The 19328-nt window shown below is 37.1% G+C and overlaps 1 protein-coding gene across 1 annotated transcript in view; it reads right to left on the bottom strand.

Annotated features, from left to right (window-relative positions):
• The window catches only part of SNTG1 (syntrophin gamma 1), a 166621-nt gene extending 148801 nt beyond the window's left edge, over positions 1-17820 (bottom strand). The window contains exons 1-2 of the mRNA XM_054189470.1: positions 17794-17820; positions 7681-7815 (exon numbers count right to left, since the gene is read on the bottom strand). Of these exons, the coding sequence (XP_054045445.1) occupies positions 7681-7815; positions 17794-17820 (162 nt within the window). The remainder of the gene's footprint in view (positions 1-7680; positions 7816-17793) is intronic.
• Between the last annotated feature and the right edge of the window lie 1508 nt (positions 17821-19328).

The following is a 19328-nucleotide window of genomic DNA, read 5'->3' on the forward strand; positions in this document are numbered from 1 at the left end:
GTAATCAAATAACAGTTGAACAAAAGGACAAAGAAGCTTCAAAACTCTTCATAAAACTCAGTTAACAGCATGTGAAACTTCCAATATTCCATTACTCAACCTTTTTGCTAGGATATAAATATTACATTTTCAGTTTGGGACACTGCTGTCTCTGGTTATTCATCTTACAAGGGTAAAGGTATGAAGAATTAATTTGTCTAGGTCCAGACAGAAAACAAGACCTCTCTTTTCACAGTGGATAGAACAGACATGAAGGTACTATACATATGGAAGAACATGGAAAAGAACTGAATGGGTGCAGAACAAAGCAGTAGGTGGGAAAAGAGAAAATAACATAGAGGGGAATATGCAATAGCACAGTGACATAGAAAAATGGAGAGAAAAAAAGGAGGGAAATGTTAGAATATAATTTTTAAAATATAATAATGAAATATAAAGATATAGTCAATACATTGGCAGTAACTTCATAGATCAGCCTGTTGGCATTTCATACCATAATATCTTCAAGGCCATGCTCTCATATAGTTTATCAGCTATTGGTAACCCACTAAAATTTGAGATAAGAAAATGTCATGAGAAATCTTTTTTTCATCAAATTATTTCATACATTTTCAAGAAGGGAGATTTTATATCCTCTTTTTGGTAATGCTTTACTCTTTCTTACTGGCATTTCTTTGGATTAATTGACAAGCGCAATGAAACTTTACACGCATTCTGAGAACTGCACAACATCCTTGTCTCTAAATTGGAGAGACATGGATTTGACAAATGGACCACTTGGTGGATAAGGAACTTCTGGACAGTCACACTCAAAGAGTTGCAGTCAACAACTCGATGTCCAAGTGGAGATGAGTGACATGTCGCATTCCTCAGAGGTTGGTATTGGCACTGGCGCTGTTTAACATCTTTTTTGGCAACATGGACAGTGGGATTGAGGGCACCCTCAGCAAGTTTGACAATGAAACCAAGCTGTCTGTGCTGGAGGGAAGGGATACCATCCAGAGGGACCGGGACAGGCTTGAAAAGTGGGCCTGTGAAAACTCACGAAGTTCAACAAGGCCAAATGCAAGGTCCTGCACGTGGGCTGGAGCAATCCCAAGCACAAATACAGGCTGGGAGGAGAATGGATCGAGAGCAGCCCTGAGGAAAAGGACTGGGGGGGGTTTGTTGATAAGAAGCTCAATATGAGTCGGCAACTTGCAGCCCAGAAAGCCAACTGCATCCTGGGCTGCATCAAAAGACACGTGTCCAGCAGGTTGAGGGAGGGGATTCTCCTCCTCTGCTCTGCTCTTGTGAGACCCCATCTGGAGTACTGCGTCCAGCTCTGAGGCTCCCAAAATACGAAGGACATGGACCTGTTGGAGCAGAGTCGAGAGAAGGGCCATGAAGATGATCAGAGGGCTGGAGCACCTCTCCTATGAAGACAATCTGAGACAGTTGGGGCTGTTCAGCCTGGAAAAGAGAAGGCTCAGGAGAGACTTTATAGCAGCCTCCCAGTACCTGAAGGGGAGCTACAGGAAAGATGGGGAGGGACTCTTTATCAGGAAGTGTAGTGATAGGACGATGGGTAACAGTTTTAAATGGAAAGAGGGTAGATTTAGATTACATACTAGGACGACATTCTTTTTGGTGAGGGTGGTGAGATACTGGAACAGGTTGCCCAGGGAAGCTGTGGATGCTGTGTTGTGTAGACTGTTAACACTGACTGGAAAGAGGAAGAGTCAGCCCTTTGCCTGGTCTCACTTCAAAATGTCCCCACTGCTACAGCATACACCTAAAAGCATCAACATTCACCTAAATATCTACTTGTAAAAACTCTACTTCTAGGGATGATCTATTTCAAAACTACTGCATTTGTTAATATAGAAATAAAAGAGGGAAAACCACAACCCCAAAGTCAGTATGGACCTGAATTCTCACTCAGCCTGGCATCTAACACTCTCTGTAGCTTCATAATATCTTTAGTTTCCAGCTACTGCCTCACATCATATACTGCCATTGATCAAGGCTTTGGGTTCTCCAAGTGTTTTCGGCTTTGTAATATTTCTCCTTTTTTTGTAGGGGAAAAGCCTTCTTCCAATAAGAAAAAAGCTAATCTGCTCTTTCAAATTTTGCTTTACAAATGGTAGTCCTGTGTTTGAACCTCAGCAGATTGCTATGGTTTTTATTTTTAGGAAGCTGCAGAAAAATTAGATGGCTTTGGTTGTCCCTAAATAATCATATTTACATCTGTCAGTTCCAGGTTGTCACTTAAAAGCTGTCCAGATTGTCAGGAAAAAAAAAAAAAAAAAGTTACCACTATCTGATAGGTATTTGACGACTTCTGTGAAAAAATGGATTCACTCCACTGAATAGCTGACAGATACCAGCGTGGTGAAAAAAAAAATCACCATTCTTCCTGGTAGCTTTGTGACGGTAACAAGAATGAAAAGTGCTTGAAAGGTGACCTATCTGTTCACATATTTGCAATTCTCTTCAGGACAGGGAGTTTCACTTTGGCACTGTTTATACTATTCAATCACACATCAGAATCAAAATAGTAAATAAATATAGAAATAAATACAATGCGGAAAAAAAAAATCAAAACCATATGCTCTACTATTTTAAGCTTTTCTCTTTTTCTTCACTCATTTTTCTCCTCGTTAACATTACTAGTGCTAATTGAACTTGTTTTACCTACACCAAAATATATGAAAAGAAAATTTTAAACTCTCAAAATAGAATGATCCAGGGCAACAGATATAAAATTCACTCTCAGGAAGTCTCCAAAACTCTAAAATGTGCCAGCAAGGGAAATGTAATAATTTCATCTGACTACTTAGGCAAGTCACAGTCAAGTGATATGTCCTGAATTAAAACTTATACTAAAAAAATAATAATACCTTTATCATTTAAATAAAAAAGACACAATGAAAAACATGCTATTGTGCGAAGTTTGTAAGTTGAAAAACTGTCTCTAATGCACCTTTTTTTTTTGTAATACCATATGGGCTTTGTATAGAGTTATAAATCTTTCAACACAGTTGATTTCACAATAGCAAAAGGACAACTTTAAAAGTGAGATATAATATGTTCTTTTCTTTACAAGAAAAAGAAGAATGATTGTGTGATTAATAATGCCAGAAATCAGATCTGGCTACAGTTCAACAATATATATACAGTGTTATATATAATACAGTGTAATATATAGTGTATATACAGTGAAATAATATAGTGTATATATAATACAGTGTTAATTTCTGACCTTGGAAAAGGTGTTCATTAATGAAGGTTTTTTTCTCTATCAAGAAAACCGATTACAGTCCATAGGTTGCATTCAGATACATCTGTATCGACCTATCGAATGCAATACTGCTCTGAGAGCTGTTGCTCTATAAATTCACAAAAACATGCATTCAATTCTATTAGTATTGAACTTATGAATGATCTTCGCGTCAATCTCCCCAAAAGATCCTTAATTTAAAAAATGCTAAAAGAAATTATTAACATGGAATTAAATAATGCATTACTATACAGCAGCATAGAATTCCATTACTCAAAAGATATGAGAATCATCTGTATCTTATCATCAGGTGAATTAGCAGTATTTTGGGAACTATAACTTTTAAATAGAATCTTTAAGAGAATTATGTTAAAACGCAAACTGTCCTGGTAGCTGAACTTAGCAATTTGCCAGCTGCTCACAGTTCATTTTCAGTCTTTTAGAAAAACAGTAGCTGATTCAAAACATTCATCTTGTCAGATGGTATATTGTCATATCCTTGGTTTATGGATCTCACATACACATACACTGAGTATGATTAGTATGACAAATAAAATCTATTAAAAAAAAGAAGAAAAAAACCTGGCTCCCTAGACAGATAAACTACTTTTCTTGATAAAGCACAATAATCCTTTTACTTGAATTTCAGATGTTCATGAAAGGTGACAGTAATTGTGAGGATTATCTCTGAAATAGAAATTTTGATTCTGGAATTGCAAAGACTAAAACTTTTCCTAGGAATAAATATACTGAAGACTCATATTTCAGATCAGACATGCCATATCTTAGGCTACCCCCGCCCCCCATCATAACTTTCAGCAAGGTCAATATTAGGCTATCCTTGTTAGTCCAGGCGATTGACCTACATGTCTAAAAAGACTAGGTGCACATTGCTATCCGTAACACCATATAGCAAACTTCTGTGAGTATCATTTAATTTAAAAGGAATATTCTGTACTTCTGCCATCAATACTGATGAAGTTCCTACGTTGTTTAATTCATCTGTTTTCAAGGCATTTCTTTTTCAGATGAAAAGAGTGAAAATCCAAAGTGTTCTGTACCACAAGTAATTTACATGGGGATTTATGACAATTATAGGCATAAGAAAGCTGTTTGTTGGCAATACCACAATGATGAAAAAATATTTAGTGAGGGTCCAGTATACTTTAGTGGACAAAAATGTGTACCTGACCTAATAGTCACCAATCTCATCTTCCAGTTTTCCCACAGAGAGAATCATGGATATCTTCAACACACAAGCTACTCCAACTCAGGCATACGCTACCCATACTATAAAGCCTCTCTAGAGGCTAGCATTTAATTTGGGTTAGTAAAGACACTGTCTTCTAGGCTTTGAGTTTCGCAAAATGTTCTCACTTTTGGTCATTTGCACTGGAGTTCATATCTACATCAGATATCCGCTAGCAGGCATAATGCAGAGCCCAGTATGTTTCTATCTCTTGGAACGCAAGTCTTTCTTATTGCACACATAAAGAAATCTCTTTAATACTTACTGATGCAACTGATGCTCAAAATTAGATCTAATCCATGATCGTTTGGATGATCTTTGATGCTTTATGGAATTGCTACAGGTGCAATTGCTGCAGGACCCTCACTAACACTATCATTTTGTTCACCCTACTACAGAAACAGATGCTTTCTTTTTTAGTGTTTAACGCTGTTTATGTTGCTTATAATCTTTTATGCATTTTATTTTCTTACTCCAAATAGTATACAATGAAAGAAGAAACAAGGTTCCCTCGCACCTCTTTAGTTTTGGGAAACTAGAACTGTTTTCCACTAAAAAGGAAGCGTTCTAAATTAAAAACTAGGTCCTTATCCCATGTGCTCACATTAAGCAGCACCTCATTCCTAAGAAGCCATTGATTTCATTTAGATTGTTCCACAGGATGCAGATCAGGATACTGCTGGAACGTTAAGTGCCTGTTTAAAGTCTGTCCTACACAGAGGAGCATGCAAATTTATTCAGACCCAACAAACAGAAGAGATACTGTTCTGAACTAGAAACATAGTCATAGCCTTCCGTTCCTTAGCAGTGCAGAAGTGAATAAATAAATCCTTATAATAAAAAACCAGATTATTTATTAAAACAGATTAAAAATAATTTTTACTGTAGCTATTTGTCCATAAAATTCATCAACGTATTGTTTCTCAGTTACAAATTTTATTTTTATTCTTTAGAGTTTATTCTATGAGGCATTCAATGTCAGTTGCTAATGAAAACACTTGCTCTTGCTCTGTAGAAAGCATGTAAAAGCAAAATAGATGTGGTCAGTCACCTAGAATGACAGAGAGAACCGAACAAAATCAACCAAGCAAAGCAAAACATAGGAAAAACATATTAAAAAAAAAGAAAAGAAACCTAATAAATCAGGAAGAAAAATTAGGAAAAAAAAGAAAAAAAAAATAAGAAGCATGTGGGACTTGTCTGATCATACTATACAATTAAAGCATATGATTCCAGATGATTTAAATGAGCTGTGACAAAAGGACAGTTAACTGTCTGAAATGTCAATCATCCTTAGTTGGAATGAACCTACTGATTCAAGACCTAGTCTTAATCCCAGAGGAAATCAGGGTAAAGTGCTCAAAAGTCACTAGTCTAACAATGACACTTCCAAGAGAAAAGAAACTCCTCATCACCACACTAATATCAATCAGTTAATGAGTTATGCGTTCAATATGCAAATAAGATGGGGGAGTGTAATTGATGAAGCAAATCATCTACTATTTTCTACAGTGCCATTGCAAAACTGTAAGAGAAAGCCTTGCTGTGAAATGGATAAAAAATTAAATATGCATTTCGTGAAGACATTTAAATAACATGTTCAGAAGAAGTAACAGATATTAAAGCACAATAATGAAAGTCATATTTTTGAGCGATAAAATCTTTTAATAAATAATGCCAGAATGGGGTTGGTGGAGTAATGGTACCACAGTGTGTGCTGCTAATTGAACAACTATAGCCTGAGCCTGAATTCATAATTTCTTTCTATATGGGCTGCTTGATGTCCTGTGTATTGAGGAACAGTACAGTCTAATTGGTAAAGGGAGCATCTATGTTCCATATAAAGCACACAGACCTGTACTAGTAAGTTGTGTTTGTACAGCATGAAACTGTCAAAAGCTAATGTCAGATTTGTCAGGCAAATTAACCCAGCCTGTACGGAGACAGTGTAAGCATTGTGTTTCTCTTGTTTCAGATTAAAACTCAGAACCATTCACCTTGAGATGTTCGTAACAGTGAGATGGATTCTCCTATACATTTTCCATTAATCTTCCACACTGTTAGCACAGCTAATATTCTACCACTTTATTTATGGTTTCAGTGTTGTATCATTTTATTACACTTGCATTTAGAGATACAGGGATGTGGCAACAGCAACAATTAATTAATAAAACAGACAGACATAATAGCAGTCATGTAACATTTGCATAAACAGATACTACACTACTATGCCTCATAAGATTTAACATGGAATTCTGTGATAATTTTATTTAGCTCAAAGGGAGAGCAGAATGTTTATGATAGTTCCCCATAAATCTAAAAAATACCTCTACAAAATATAATTACAGTAGCTATAAAAATGTCTATAGAAACGAGTAGTAAATGGTTTCTATTATTTTTTGTCTATCTTCTACAATTAAATAAAAACTGAGCATTGCCATAGTTCCAAACCCGACAATATTATTCTATATAACATTTTACACAGCTGCCAAATAATTGTCTACAAAGCTCAGTTTCTTATCCACAAAATTCAATGTGCTACTTAAATAAGAAATCTGACACATCATGTAAAAACAGTAATACATAAATCACACCATTACACTGTTCCAGCTGAAGTCCATCTTTATTAACATGATGTGCTGATAAAGCTAGTGACCCGCTAGCTAGACCCCCCCAGCATGGACTGGCAGCAAGCATGAAGTCTGGTCTTGTGCTACCATATGAAGCAACCAAAGCAACAGAGGATAGCAGACGGTTCCTCTACCAGCAAAGCCCTGCCATAACAGTTACCCATCAACTGTCTTATCAGCTCCACAGACAATACTCAGATACGTAAGTACACTGAGGTATCTGTATTCACTGCAAACATCACTGCTTGTGTCATTCTTATCACATTCGGTGGCTCCAATATTCAAGGGTGAGTGCAGAGAAACAATACTGTAGTCATGCACATTGTCTCATTGCTGCTTCTTAGATGAGTATTACTAGGATTTACTCTCAAAAGATGACATATTAAAATAGACTTAGCGTTAACAGTATAAAATGAAATATCAAATTGTGGGAGTAAATGCATACATATGCATCTGTGTGCACGCACACACACACATACACACAGAGTATTTTTGCATTGTATAAAGTACATCTTAAAGAAAAAATAAAAACTACTTACACCAGAATAGAAAGGCTCACCAGACACACAGATCACATCCTGCTCCTGGATCATCAAAATATCTTTGGCTAAGTGCAGTCGCACTTTGAAAGGCTCCTGGTTACCATCCTGCAGCAAACAAATCCCTGTCTTTGTCTTCAAAGGAAGGAATAAAGAAAAAAAGTTTTCTCAGTTAGCACTTTGTATTGCTAGAAGTGGTATTTTGAAACACAATAGCTGACAGATAGGTACAGTTACCCCACAAATATCCAAAACTATTACCAGTTTTCACTGTATTTATTTACTGTGCTCAGACTGCAAGGGAACGATGGTTACAGTAGCAACTAGCAAAGGCAGATTTTGCAATAATAGGGTGCTATTCTGCCCACGGTGAATTTGTACAACTACTTTCAAATTGCTTCAGAGCAGCTGTGCTCTTCCCATCTTTGTATTAAATGATGACATCTCACTTTGACATGAAGTAAAAGATGATGTTCCACGTATTACACCAATTTTGACACAGAAATATATATAATAATTCCTCCAAACTAGACAGATGCGAGCACTGACAGCCTACATGAACCTATTGTGGGCTTTTCCTGACCTATAAGCACAATACTGACTTACGCTGTTATGGTCATTTTCAAATGATGATGTTGAAGCGAGGAATAAGAGAAAAGAGATCAAAGAACGCAGCTTCCACTAGTAACTTACTTCTTGCTCCACTTCTGTATTTAATATTTGTGGTTAGAGATCAGGAATTCTGTATGATTCTTCAAAATACAGTAAGTGGCTTTCCACCAATCTAGCAGCGTCTTTGTGGTAGAACCTATTTGTGCTACTTTTGGGGAACATTATGCATAACAGGTTTGAGCAGTGAAGTCTGCACATGTAAGCACCTGCAGTATTTAGTAATTTTTCCCTGAAGGCTGAGTTGAAAATAGCACTCTTTACAGCACTCCATAAATGGAAAAAAGTCATGTTGGTAGAGCATTTTTGGTATGAGAAATTTGTTTACAGGGAATCTAAATATTCAGCCTTAACAACATCTGATTTACTAGTATTAGATACCTATACCTTTTTGCATACATACAGATAAGTGTGTATGTACGTATGTATCTCAGAAGAAAATTCATATATAAAAACTACTTAAAATCATGGACTCATTAGTGTCAATAATAAAACTTCCATTGTCTTAATTCAGGTCAGATTTCAATCCACTGTCTGTAAAAAGTTGGCTTGAGAGGAGATCAAGGAAGCAAAAGTCTTGCTGTGAACTTTAACTGCCAAGGTTGACCTGGCTGAATCTGAGGTCTCTTTCTCAGACAAGAGTTTAAAAGAGGATTTGGAAGATCTCCCCATAATGTGCTCTGATACCTTACATCCATAGCATGGAGAGAACAAACACAAATATGAAACTGACAGTAGGCAACTGGCAGAAGAAAAGTTTAAATTGCTCTCAAGAGGCTTTAATAGAGGTGGAAAGGTCGAGGACAACCTTTAAATAGCTCTACATAATGTTCTCCACTGACTAACTGTTCTGTCACTTCTGCTCCATGCTAAACACTCAAACTTAGGAAACTGTTTTCCCTTGAACGCCAGTAGAAAGTCTGTGTAACTCAGACCTAACTTCAAAAGTAGTCATGATGTTGTTTTTATTCTTTTTAAACTAAGTAAGAAGAAACAAAAATGAAGAGTTCCATGCACTGAACTCACACTGAGGTCAGTGGAAGCTCTGGTCAGAAAACATGATACAGCTGCCTTCTAGTATTTAGGTGTCTTTTTTTTTAAAACAGGATGAGATAGAAACTGATTTACATGGACAGACAAATCAACTAAATGGATCACATTTTTCAGTACCACTGAAAAATTCTGTCTCATATCATAGATAAAATGTTATGACATTAAAATAAAGAGAATGTAAAATAGTTAAATTCCCCTCATCCTCTCCTTAAGACTTCTGCTTTACAGACTCAGATGATGACTCTTTCCATGGAGTTCTGAGGTAGTAAGTGACTGTGGAAGTTGAACAAAGAGGCCTGTAAATAACTGTGGTCAAATAAAAGGGGCTAGCCTACAAACATCTACCACTTATAAAATGCTGCAGAAAAGTTTGCAGATGTGCTTTTCCTCCTCCCTGGATAACTGGCAATGGAATAAATTCTGCCTCTGGTACACTGATTATAGTAACTCTGCCTTACTTGACTGCACATTTCTGATTTGGTCAATAACCCTATAAAATTGGGTGAACTGCTGGAGCGTGTCCAGAGGAGAGCTACCAGGCTGGTGAGGGGTCTGGAGACCAGGTCATATGAGGAGAGGCTGAGGGAGCTGGGCATGTTTAGCTTGGAGAAGAGGAGGCTGAGGGGAGACCTCATTGCCCTCTACAACTACCTGAAAGGAGGTCGTAGAGAGGTGGGGGTTGGCCTCTTCTCCCAGGTGAATAATGACAGGAGCAGAGGAAATGGTCTGAAGTTGCAGCAGGGGAGGTTTAGGTTAGATATTAGGAAGAATTACATTACTGAAAGAGTGGTCAGGCACTGGAACAGCCTGCCCAGGGAGGTGGTTGAGTCACCATCCCTAGAGGTATTTAAGAAACGTGTAGATGTGGCGCTTCAGGGCATGGTCTAGTGGCAGAGATTGTAGGAGGGTTTTTTTGTGTGTGTATGGTTGGACTCGATGATCTCAAAGGTCCTTTCCAACCATAAAGATTCTATGATTCTATGAAAATCTCCAAACAGTGTTTCTGCAAAAGCTGAGGGGCTTCTTTGTGGGAATTAGAGGCACATAACCATAGCAGACACAATTAACCATTAGAATAAAATTAAAATTCAAGTCGGTTACTAAATGCATGCGGGCTGAGCTTATTCAGTCTGAACAAGGAAACCAAGCTGGGGAACATCAAAACATTTTGGCCCTTGTAATGATTGATCACACACACTCAAGGATCTTATTTACATCAGACACTCTGAAATGTAATGAACCACTTTACTGTTGTTGGGCGTTATGAAAGCTAGTTTATGATACAGTTCAAAATTAAACCTTCAATTACACTACCTCCTTCACCCTCTTACCTGAGAGCAGCATTAACAACCATGTAAAGGAGAAGAATGTAGTTCAGTTTCATTAGATAAGCTCAACAGAAGTCCTTGAGAACAAAGACTAGAATTTAATTATTTCATTATGTTTCTTTTTGTCTGCTGAAATTTCTTTTTTCTTCTCTCCCCCACTCCCTTCAAAGCATCCATCAAACTGAACCAAATAAAGATATGAGCTCCTGTGTCCTTATCCAGAGCTGGAACTAGGGAATACAGCCTGTACGTATACAGCCTGTACGTATGCTTTCATGTAAATTACTGTGCACACCATCTTTCATCCATGTGGCCCCAGTAAAATTATTCTTGTTGGAGGGAGATCACCTGTCTTGCCTATACTCCTGCTGTCTCTCGCATCTGAAGAGCTTAGACGGCATGCATGTGTGTGCGTGGATGAGGTGTGGGGGTCCGGGGTTGTGGCTGATGTTCGCTTTAGTTCTCATTACTAATTTTTAAGAGATTCCATGAGAAAAGTGTGCTAAAATTTTCCCTTCAAGCCTTCTACATTTCACTGGCAGAGGGCTCTGCCCTACTTCTAACTTACAGCAATAAAACAGCACACGGCACGCCAGCCGAGCTACTGTAACTGTCAGTGTGAGGTCATGCAAGGCATCCTCTTGTGCTCAAATATTCGACACACTGCATCATCTTACAGCAGACATGGATAGAGAAGCACAGTTCAGCTGACAACAGTTTGTTAAGCCAATACACCTTCACTGTATGTTTGAGACAAAATCGCCAAGAACATTGCCCTGCTTACATTTATACCATCCTTTCTTCATCCTATTTATAGAGTTTGGCACCTGTTGTAAAGAGGGCAAGAAAACTGAGTGTATGAAGTTGCACGTGTTTATGAAGTGGGTGAGGTAGGCTAAGGAATGGATATGGAAGCAACATACCTTGGTGAAAGAATGAGTTTCCATATGAGAGAGGAGTCAGTGACTTCAAGCAAAAGCAGTGATGAAGGAAGGTCTGAGTCACCTAAGTGACAGATGCAGTGAATGTCGCACCCGCACATCACTGCCTCTGTCATCTCATTCTACACCTTTTTAAGCAGAGTTAGACAAGAACACTGAGAGCTGATGTCCTTGGCAAGAGTTTAGAAACTGCTTACTCTTCCTGAACTACACGAGGGTCTGAAAACTGATCCCTCTTTGCTTTGCCACACCGGTCTGTGTCGAACTTTCTGCTTCAGATCACTATCAGAGAACAGCATAGGTTGTCAGAGCCCTCAAGGCAGACTGCTTCTACAAAGAATATGGTAACACTCAGATCACTATTAGCAACAAGGCCAACAAGACTGTGAAAAAAAGGTCTTTTAAAAATCTTTTTCCATTATACCCTGACTTACAACACATTGTCCATATTGGCTGTGTAAAAGATCTGGCCATAATAATTTCCCTAAAAGGAATTTAGAAATGCTTACATACCATAAACAGCTTGGTGCAATATATATGGCCTTCACTGATAATTAAGAATTAATTTCAGAGGAAACAGACATGAAAGCTACAGTTTACACTTTTGTGCTAGCAGAAAAGTCTCTACAAAACATACACCAAAATTAATACTGTATGAGAAACATCTTTAAAGATACCTAATGATTTCAAAGTCAATTTCCTGAAGAACTTCCAACGTTAATATTTTTCAGTCACCTTGTTTGAATAAGGCAATTGGCAGGTGTTCTGTTAAATAATTTTTTTGTTGTTTACATTTTTCCCTATTTGTTGTTTTCTTTGCCATTTATGATAAGAAAAAAATTTCTAAAACTTCTTCTATGTTTTGTTCTGGACGAGACTTACTCAGTATTTCAGTCAATTTTAAATACTCTTCATTAGTGTTCAAGACATGACTATATCTTTTTGTTTATGCTATTTTATCTTTTTCTTTTGCCTTACGGTAATAAAACAATTTGGTTAGCTTGCTGCTTCTAGTTTCACATCAGTAGGAAGACTTCAACAGATACCCCAGAATAGTTATCATATCATAGATACCCCATAATAGTGATTCTATGAATAGTTTAGTCCATGAACCAGTGGAAGAAAGGAAAAGAAAAAAAATTCTCAACACATTTTCTATACAAGGTGGCCTGGATTTTTAATTTCTGCTTTGGCAGAATTAAATTAAACCTCCGCAATTTACTTTTAAGCCCTGAAATTTATTTCTACCATCAAAAATCCGACACCAGTAAGGAGAATGGGTCTAGAAACTGCCTTAAATACATATGTAGTTCGGTTCAGATGAATATCTGCACTTTTGGATGCTTATTTGAACTGAGGCTGACCTCTGAGTATTTGGAGATATGCCTGTCACTGCTTTATAATCACAAGTATAATAATAAAAAGGGAAATTGAATCAGAGGTATAAGGCAGTAATGGCAATGAATACAAGAGGTAGGAATATGTGTCAAAACCACATAAAGGATGTTTTTTTAAATGGTCCAGCTACTCATTCTGCGGAGGTGCTGCTAGCGTAAGTGAAAAGCAGTTATATTGTCAAAAATTGGAAGGCAGCCCAGATGCACAGGGATGTGTTCAGCTTGTCATTCAGAGTCTCTTCTACCAGACACCAAAATTTTCCAATGAAAAGGATAGCAAGTACATTCCTGCACATGAATTTCACACTACAACCTGAAAGAACTGCAGGAAAATGTTGAATTTGGATTTAATCCTCTTTTTCTTTGATTTGCCAGGTATTTGCCAAGTAAGTATTTGGCAATGGCATTCATCATAAGTGATTTTCTTGAAAGAATAAAGTCTTACAGAGAATTTCCTTGTTTCATACAGTCTGATTAATTCAATATGTAAATTAGACATTTGGAAAAAATATATATATATTATATAGCTTCTTACTGAACTAAGGTACTTTTTTAGAGCAAAACCTTTCATTTTCTGACACTATAAGGAAACAAGGTTTGATGTCTGAATTGCCAATAAGCTTACCAGGATTGGATTATATCATTACAGTTGAGGCCAAGAGATAAGATAACATAAAATTGAGGGCTATTGTGAGAAAATGTATTTTTCTTCAAATTTAATTCACCTATTACATGACATTCTCACAGACATTCTGATTATGGGATTAAATTAGGAGTTGAAGCTGGGTTTAAGAAAAAACCCACAAACTGAAGGTAGCAGTAATGCCAGCACTGCCATTTGATAGCATTTATAAACAAAGGAAATCATCAGCTTAGGCTGAAAAGTGTAAATCAGAAAATGGCATAAAGGTGACCAGAAACAGACCAAAATAGTATATAATAAGATTAACAAAAGAAAGTCATGAGGAAGTCAAAATACTGCTTAAAAATTAAAACACATTCCGTGGCAGGCAAAAAAACAACAACCCAAGATGTGTGTTGAAATAGAGGTCACCAGACCTGTGAACAACAGAAAGTATCAAATTATAAATTTTGTGAAGTCTACAAGAATATTCATAAGATTCAGAAAAGCAGCGGACAAACAAAATTGGTTTACCAATTCAAAATAATCCTTCAAAGAAACAATGGACAGTATGTAAAAACAGATGAAAATACTGTAAGTGTGAAAATGAATGGGATATTTACTAATTCAAATAAGTTTGAAGTTATATTAGGAAAAAACCCGCAAGCTAATAGAAGTGAAGGATGAGATTTCAAAAGTTAGAAAGTTTGAGAAATTTGAAAGCTGCTCATGCAGCTTGTTTAGAAAGTACATGGAAAATATCAACTTAAAAAAAAAAATGTATTTAAGCGGAAAATGTTCTAATGCATTATAATCATCCCAAGTCTTCATTTTTTCAGAAGGGCACTTTCACTGCAGAGGACAGTATTATGTCAGAGACTGAGGTTATCTTCCAGAGATAGTTTTCAGAATATAGAATAAGGTCAAGTGAGTACAGCAGAGTGTTTAAAGAACCCAATGACTCTATGATTTATGTTCTTGTAAAGTTCAGAAAGCTCAGGATGAAGGCTAAAAGAGGAGCTGGATAGTCTTATGGTTTGGAAATTTTTGAATAAGTACAAGAACCAGTACAATGGACACATTTCCTGATGAGTAAGGGGAAAGAGCACGGAATCTAGAATAATTAAATATGAAACAGTGGAAAATTTCCCACAAGTAGCAAGTGAAGAAGCCACAAGAAAAAAAAAAAAAAACTCTAACTTTTCCATCATCAGATACCAGGTAGTTTCCCTTAGAAAAAATGTGTGTATGAAAGACGTCATCTTTTTGTAGTGCCATTTGAATTGTCTAGCACAGCACGTATTCTCTTGCAGAATAAAACTACTTTAAGATGCCTTGAAAGGCAGCACAGCCTACCGATAAGATGCTTAGGGAAGAAAATAATCATTAGGATCGTCAGGTGTCAGTTTTGAGATTGACACCAAACTAGACCTGTCTACGTATAAGTGTTTACGCTCTCATTATAATCAATGCTTATTATAGGCAACAAATCATAGAGAGCAATTCAGTTATCGGTAGGTTCTGGGAGAACTGCATCGCTCACTGGGCTCCACTGACTGTACTATTCAGATCTGCAGTAGGAGCTCAGCACAAAGTGCATGTGTGCGATGATCTGTACCAGCAGCTGGAGAGAGGCAGAGGCCTCAGGGGCTCGTATGCCCAGCTGCCAGCAACTGGGAAGGCTTGAATCCAAGGGCAGCTGCTGGGCAGACTGTCTAAGGCCCGCCGCTGGATGCATCCACACTGTACACACATACACTTATATTCTCAGGAGTGAACCTGCTCAGCCAGAGAGGGGAACAGGATGAGGCTGTTGGCGCTGTCTGTGCTCATGCGAGTACTCTGTGTGTCGGTATGTGATCTCCATAGCTGGTCATGTACATAAGTGTATACATATATATGTGGATACGTGTAGTGTATATGTGTGCTCTGTGTGCATCCTCACCCTTGCTACTGGTTGGAGGGCACGGAGCTGCAGCTGCCTCCCCTCTCTTGGGTTTTTAGATCCAGCTTAATATATTTTGACCTGAACAAAAACCAAAGTAGATTATGCCTTACAATTATAGTGCTGAGGTTTTAGTTAAAAATTACACTATGTGTAAGCATAAGGCTGATGATGATTTATTTAGACACCGTCATTTGATGAAAGTAGGTTGAAAGTCTATATTTTATTAACTTCGATTGTCTAGAGAAGAAAGATGTAGATCATAGTTTTCCGAATTTCTCGGAAGTGACACTGCTGATTCTGTGACAAAAAACTCATTTTACACAAAGCAGACAAACTGGGGTTGAATCCACCTTATTTAATTTTATTAATATAAAAGCTAAAGGAGCTTCTTTAGGGTCTCCAGATCAGGGAGCTTTTTTAGGATGGGTGAAGCCACCCTCTCCTGCCCTTGTCTATCAAGGAAGCTCCAACAAAGCAGCTGAATTTTAAAGAGATAAATTTGAAATTGATGCCCCTGTTAGAAGCTAGATACAGAATGAAACAGATCTGTCAATGTAGTTGCACTGTAAAGGCTAAAATAGGACTCACGTCAGGTCATGTTTCTGTGGCTGCTCTTGTTACTACTGCTGGGCACAGACTGAAGTTCATTGCTACTTAATAATCTATACAAGTTTAAATAATAACTATATTAATAAATACTACTTTAAAATTAACATTAAAATCCTATGAAAATAACATGTATCTGCCTCTTTTCCTCAATAAGTGCATTCAAAAAGAAATTAAAAACAAAACAAAACAAAATAAAACAAAACAAAAAGCCCTAAATAACATGCTTTAACAGGTCAGCCCTGAGTAGGTCAGGGCGTTGGACTAGATGATCATTGTAAATCCCTTCCAACTGAAACATTCTATTCTAAAAACCAGAGCTCAAAACTGACAAGAATGCTCCTTTCCAGGCAAATAATCTGAGATATACTGTATTATAGAATTTAGACTGTGCATGGATCTTCTGAGGTATTAAAGCCTAATACCTAGTATCCTGGACAACCATTGCAGTATTCTTTCCCAAAAAGCAAGTTTCACTTCAATATTAATTTTTGACCCTACTACTCCTTTCAGAATGCTGTCATGATTTAATGTTCTTTAGCCTTATTATCTGTTCCCCCTTAATTTATACCAATCGAAGCTCAGGTCAAAATTGGTTTTAGCTGCAGTTAGCTCTTAGTTCTAGTGCTGTTCCTATCTCTTCACTTCTCTTTTTTCATGGGATCATGGTCAAACTTAAATATATCACCAGTTTTCTTGTTCCCAGTCATAACTTCCTGAACATTTTTTGCAATTTTCAGTATACAGGTAATTGTCATGATTTTTTAATCATAATAATGCATTGACATCATTACGTAATTTGGTGTAAATGGTTCTCACTGTGTCTCAATTCCTGAAGTTGTGAAAAGACATTAAAATAATGTGTTCATAGACAATCATTGAGTAAATATGATGCCCTTTTTAATGTCTACAAATACACCTCATTTACTTTCTTTAAGGCAAAGTCAGTATGAACACAGAAAGCAAAGCACTTCCCCCATCTCTAGTGGAGGGGGACTGAAGTACTTTGCATTGACATTATGAAACTATATGTATTTTAAGCAAAAAATAACTCTCTTTCCCCATGAAATCAGAATGGAATTGCTTTTCCCTTTGGTCATCTTCACAGCTTACCCTCTCTCCCCACCTGTTCCCCATACTTTTACATTTCCCCCTTGATTTTGGTGAACGGCGCTAGGCAGATTTCTGGCTCCACTGATGTTTTTCTTCATGTACAGGCTTTCAGATATAAACACTTCACTAAGAGCAAAGCTCACACGAAACACAGCTACCTGCACCTACGTTGTGCCTAAAGAGGTAAATTGGAACGACAGAGGTGAGGGCTAGTGATGAATACATCTGGCTAGTGATGAATACACCTCTTTCATCTTCTACTAAGAAGTCTGTCTGCCATCATAAAGCGATCAGCTGAATAACTTATATTTGATTATATAATTCCTCTCATTTTAGAAAAAAAGGGATAACAAAATGATTTTGCATATAAAAAGGATTAAAAGTTCATTGATTTTGATTCTACTATTGTTTGAAAAGAAAAAATATCTGATCCTACCTCTTCACAGGTGGTCCTGAAATCCATGTGCTATGACACAGCAAGTGATATTTGTCTAAAATGGAGAGAAAGATTTCATTAGAATGAAAAAGATATTACAAAACATAGAAGTTATCTGTCTGAGCTGAGCAATTGCACTTCTCTTCGTTAGGTCCAGTTATAGTCATTGCTTAAAAAGGGAAACGATCGAAGTTGCAACAGGATTAGGAAGTGTAAGGTCTTAGAAGTTGTTCCTGGTTCTTACAAAGTACACAACCCAGTTTCACTGAACATAATCAAAGGAATGCTTATGTTCCCACAACTTCCTGCCTTCCACAGGGCATTCAAACTTACTTTTCTTATTGCACGTGTAAATTTCTTTTTTTGTGGGGTATTTGTTTGTTTGGTTGGTTTTTTTTTTTCCAAAAGAGCATACTGGGAAGTAACAGAAATGGAGACAATTAAGTTTTGCTCCCCAGAATACCTTCTCTCTTCTAAAAGACTGTTGTGGTTTTTTTTTCTTTTCTCCCCTAATTAAAAACCATCATGCATCAACACATTTTGTCTCACATTTTATTAACATACATAATCTCAGTGTCATTTAACAGTGTGCCTACTTTGCAGAAATATTTATGAGTTGGAAAAACAAATGTTAGAAAAGTCAGGAATATGTGTGAGTGCTGGCAAAATGTCACACCAAATCCTGTGATTATTACTTTGCCTGGCCTTTACCTAAAGCGTATTCACCCCAGTGCACACTTATGCATTCATTTATTTATGAGATAAAGCCACTGGAACAGGCTGTTACCAGAGGATAACAACAGTGTCCTGCTGCAGGTTCTGCAACAGAAGTAGTCATGCATCAGCCAATAACATTCCCAGGAAACACTTCCTGGGCAAAACAGTCATTTTATTCAATGGCTGGAGAAACGTAATCTGTAACAAAATCCTCTCCATCAAGCATTTTATTGCTATTCTGTATTAACTATGTTCTCACAATTATTCGTATAAATATAGTACTCAAAGCTCCAACACAAAAAGTGCCCCATTAGCCTAACTTTAAAATAAAATTTAAAAACTAGGCCTCACACAGGACAAAAATCTAAGTCCTAATAATAATAATAAAACCTCTTAATAAAATATCTTAATTTCTTTTGCTACCCTGGATGCAGTTTTATTAACCCAAGCACACATACACATATGAGGTTAATGTTCTGTATTTACTGAGCTCTGCCTGGTTCACATCCTGTGCTCTAGACTAATGTCTAGCAAAGCTAGCCTAAATTGGCTAGGTTACAAAGTAGGATTTCAAAAGGGACCCACAATCATTCCTTCCTTATGAGCTTTACAAGTGCACCAGGATCCAATAAAGATCTATATCTGTAATTCTGCTCTCGAAGTGCTCATAAAAAACAAGGTCACTATTACAATCTTGAAGACTTTTCTCTCTGGTGGGACAGTCATTGTGCAATGAAGTATGTTCCCCTGTATTTTTTATGAACTCTCTTTCCAGGTGCTGAGTAAGCTGCAGTGGGAAAGAGGTTTTACTCACCTTA

Source organism: Rissa tridactyla, chromosome 2, assembly GCF_028500815.1.
Source record: "Rissa tridactyla isolate bRisTri1 chromosome 2, bRisTri1.patW.cur.20221130, whole genome shotgun sequence".
NCBI lineage: Eukaryota > Metazoa > Chordata > Aves > Charadriiformes > Laridae > Rissa > Rissa tridactyla.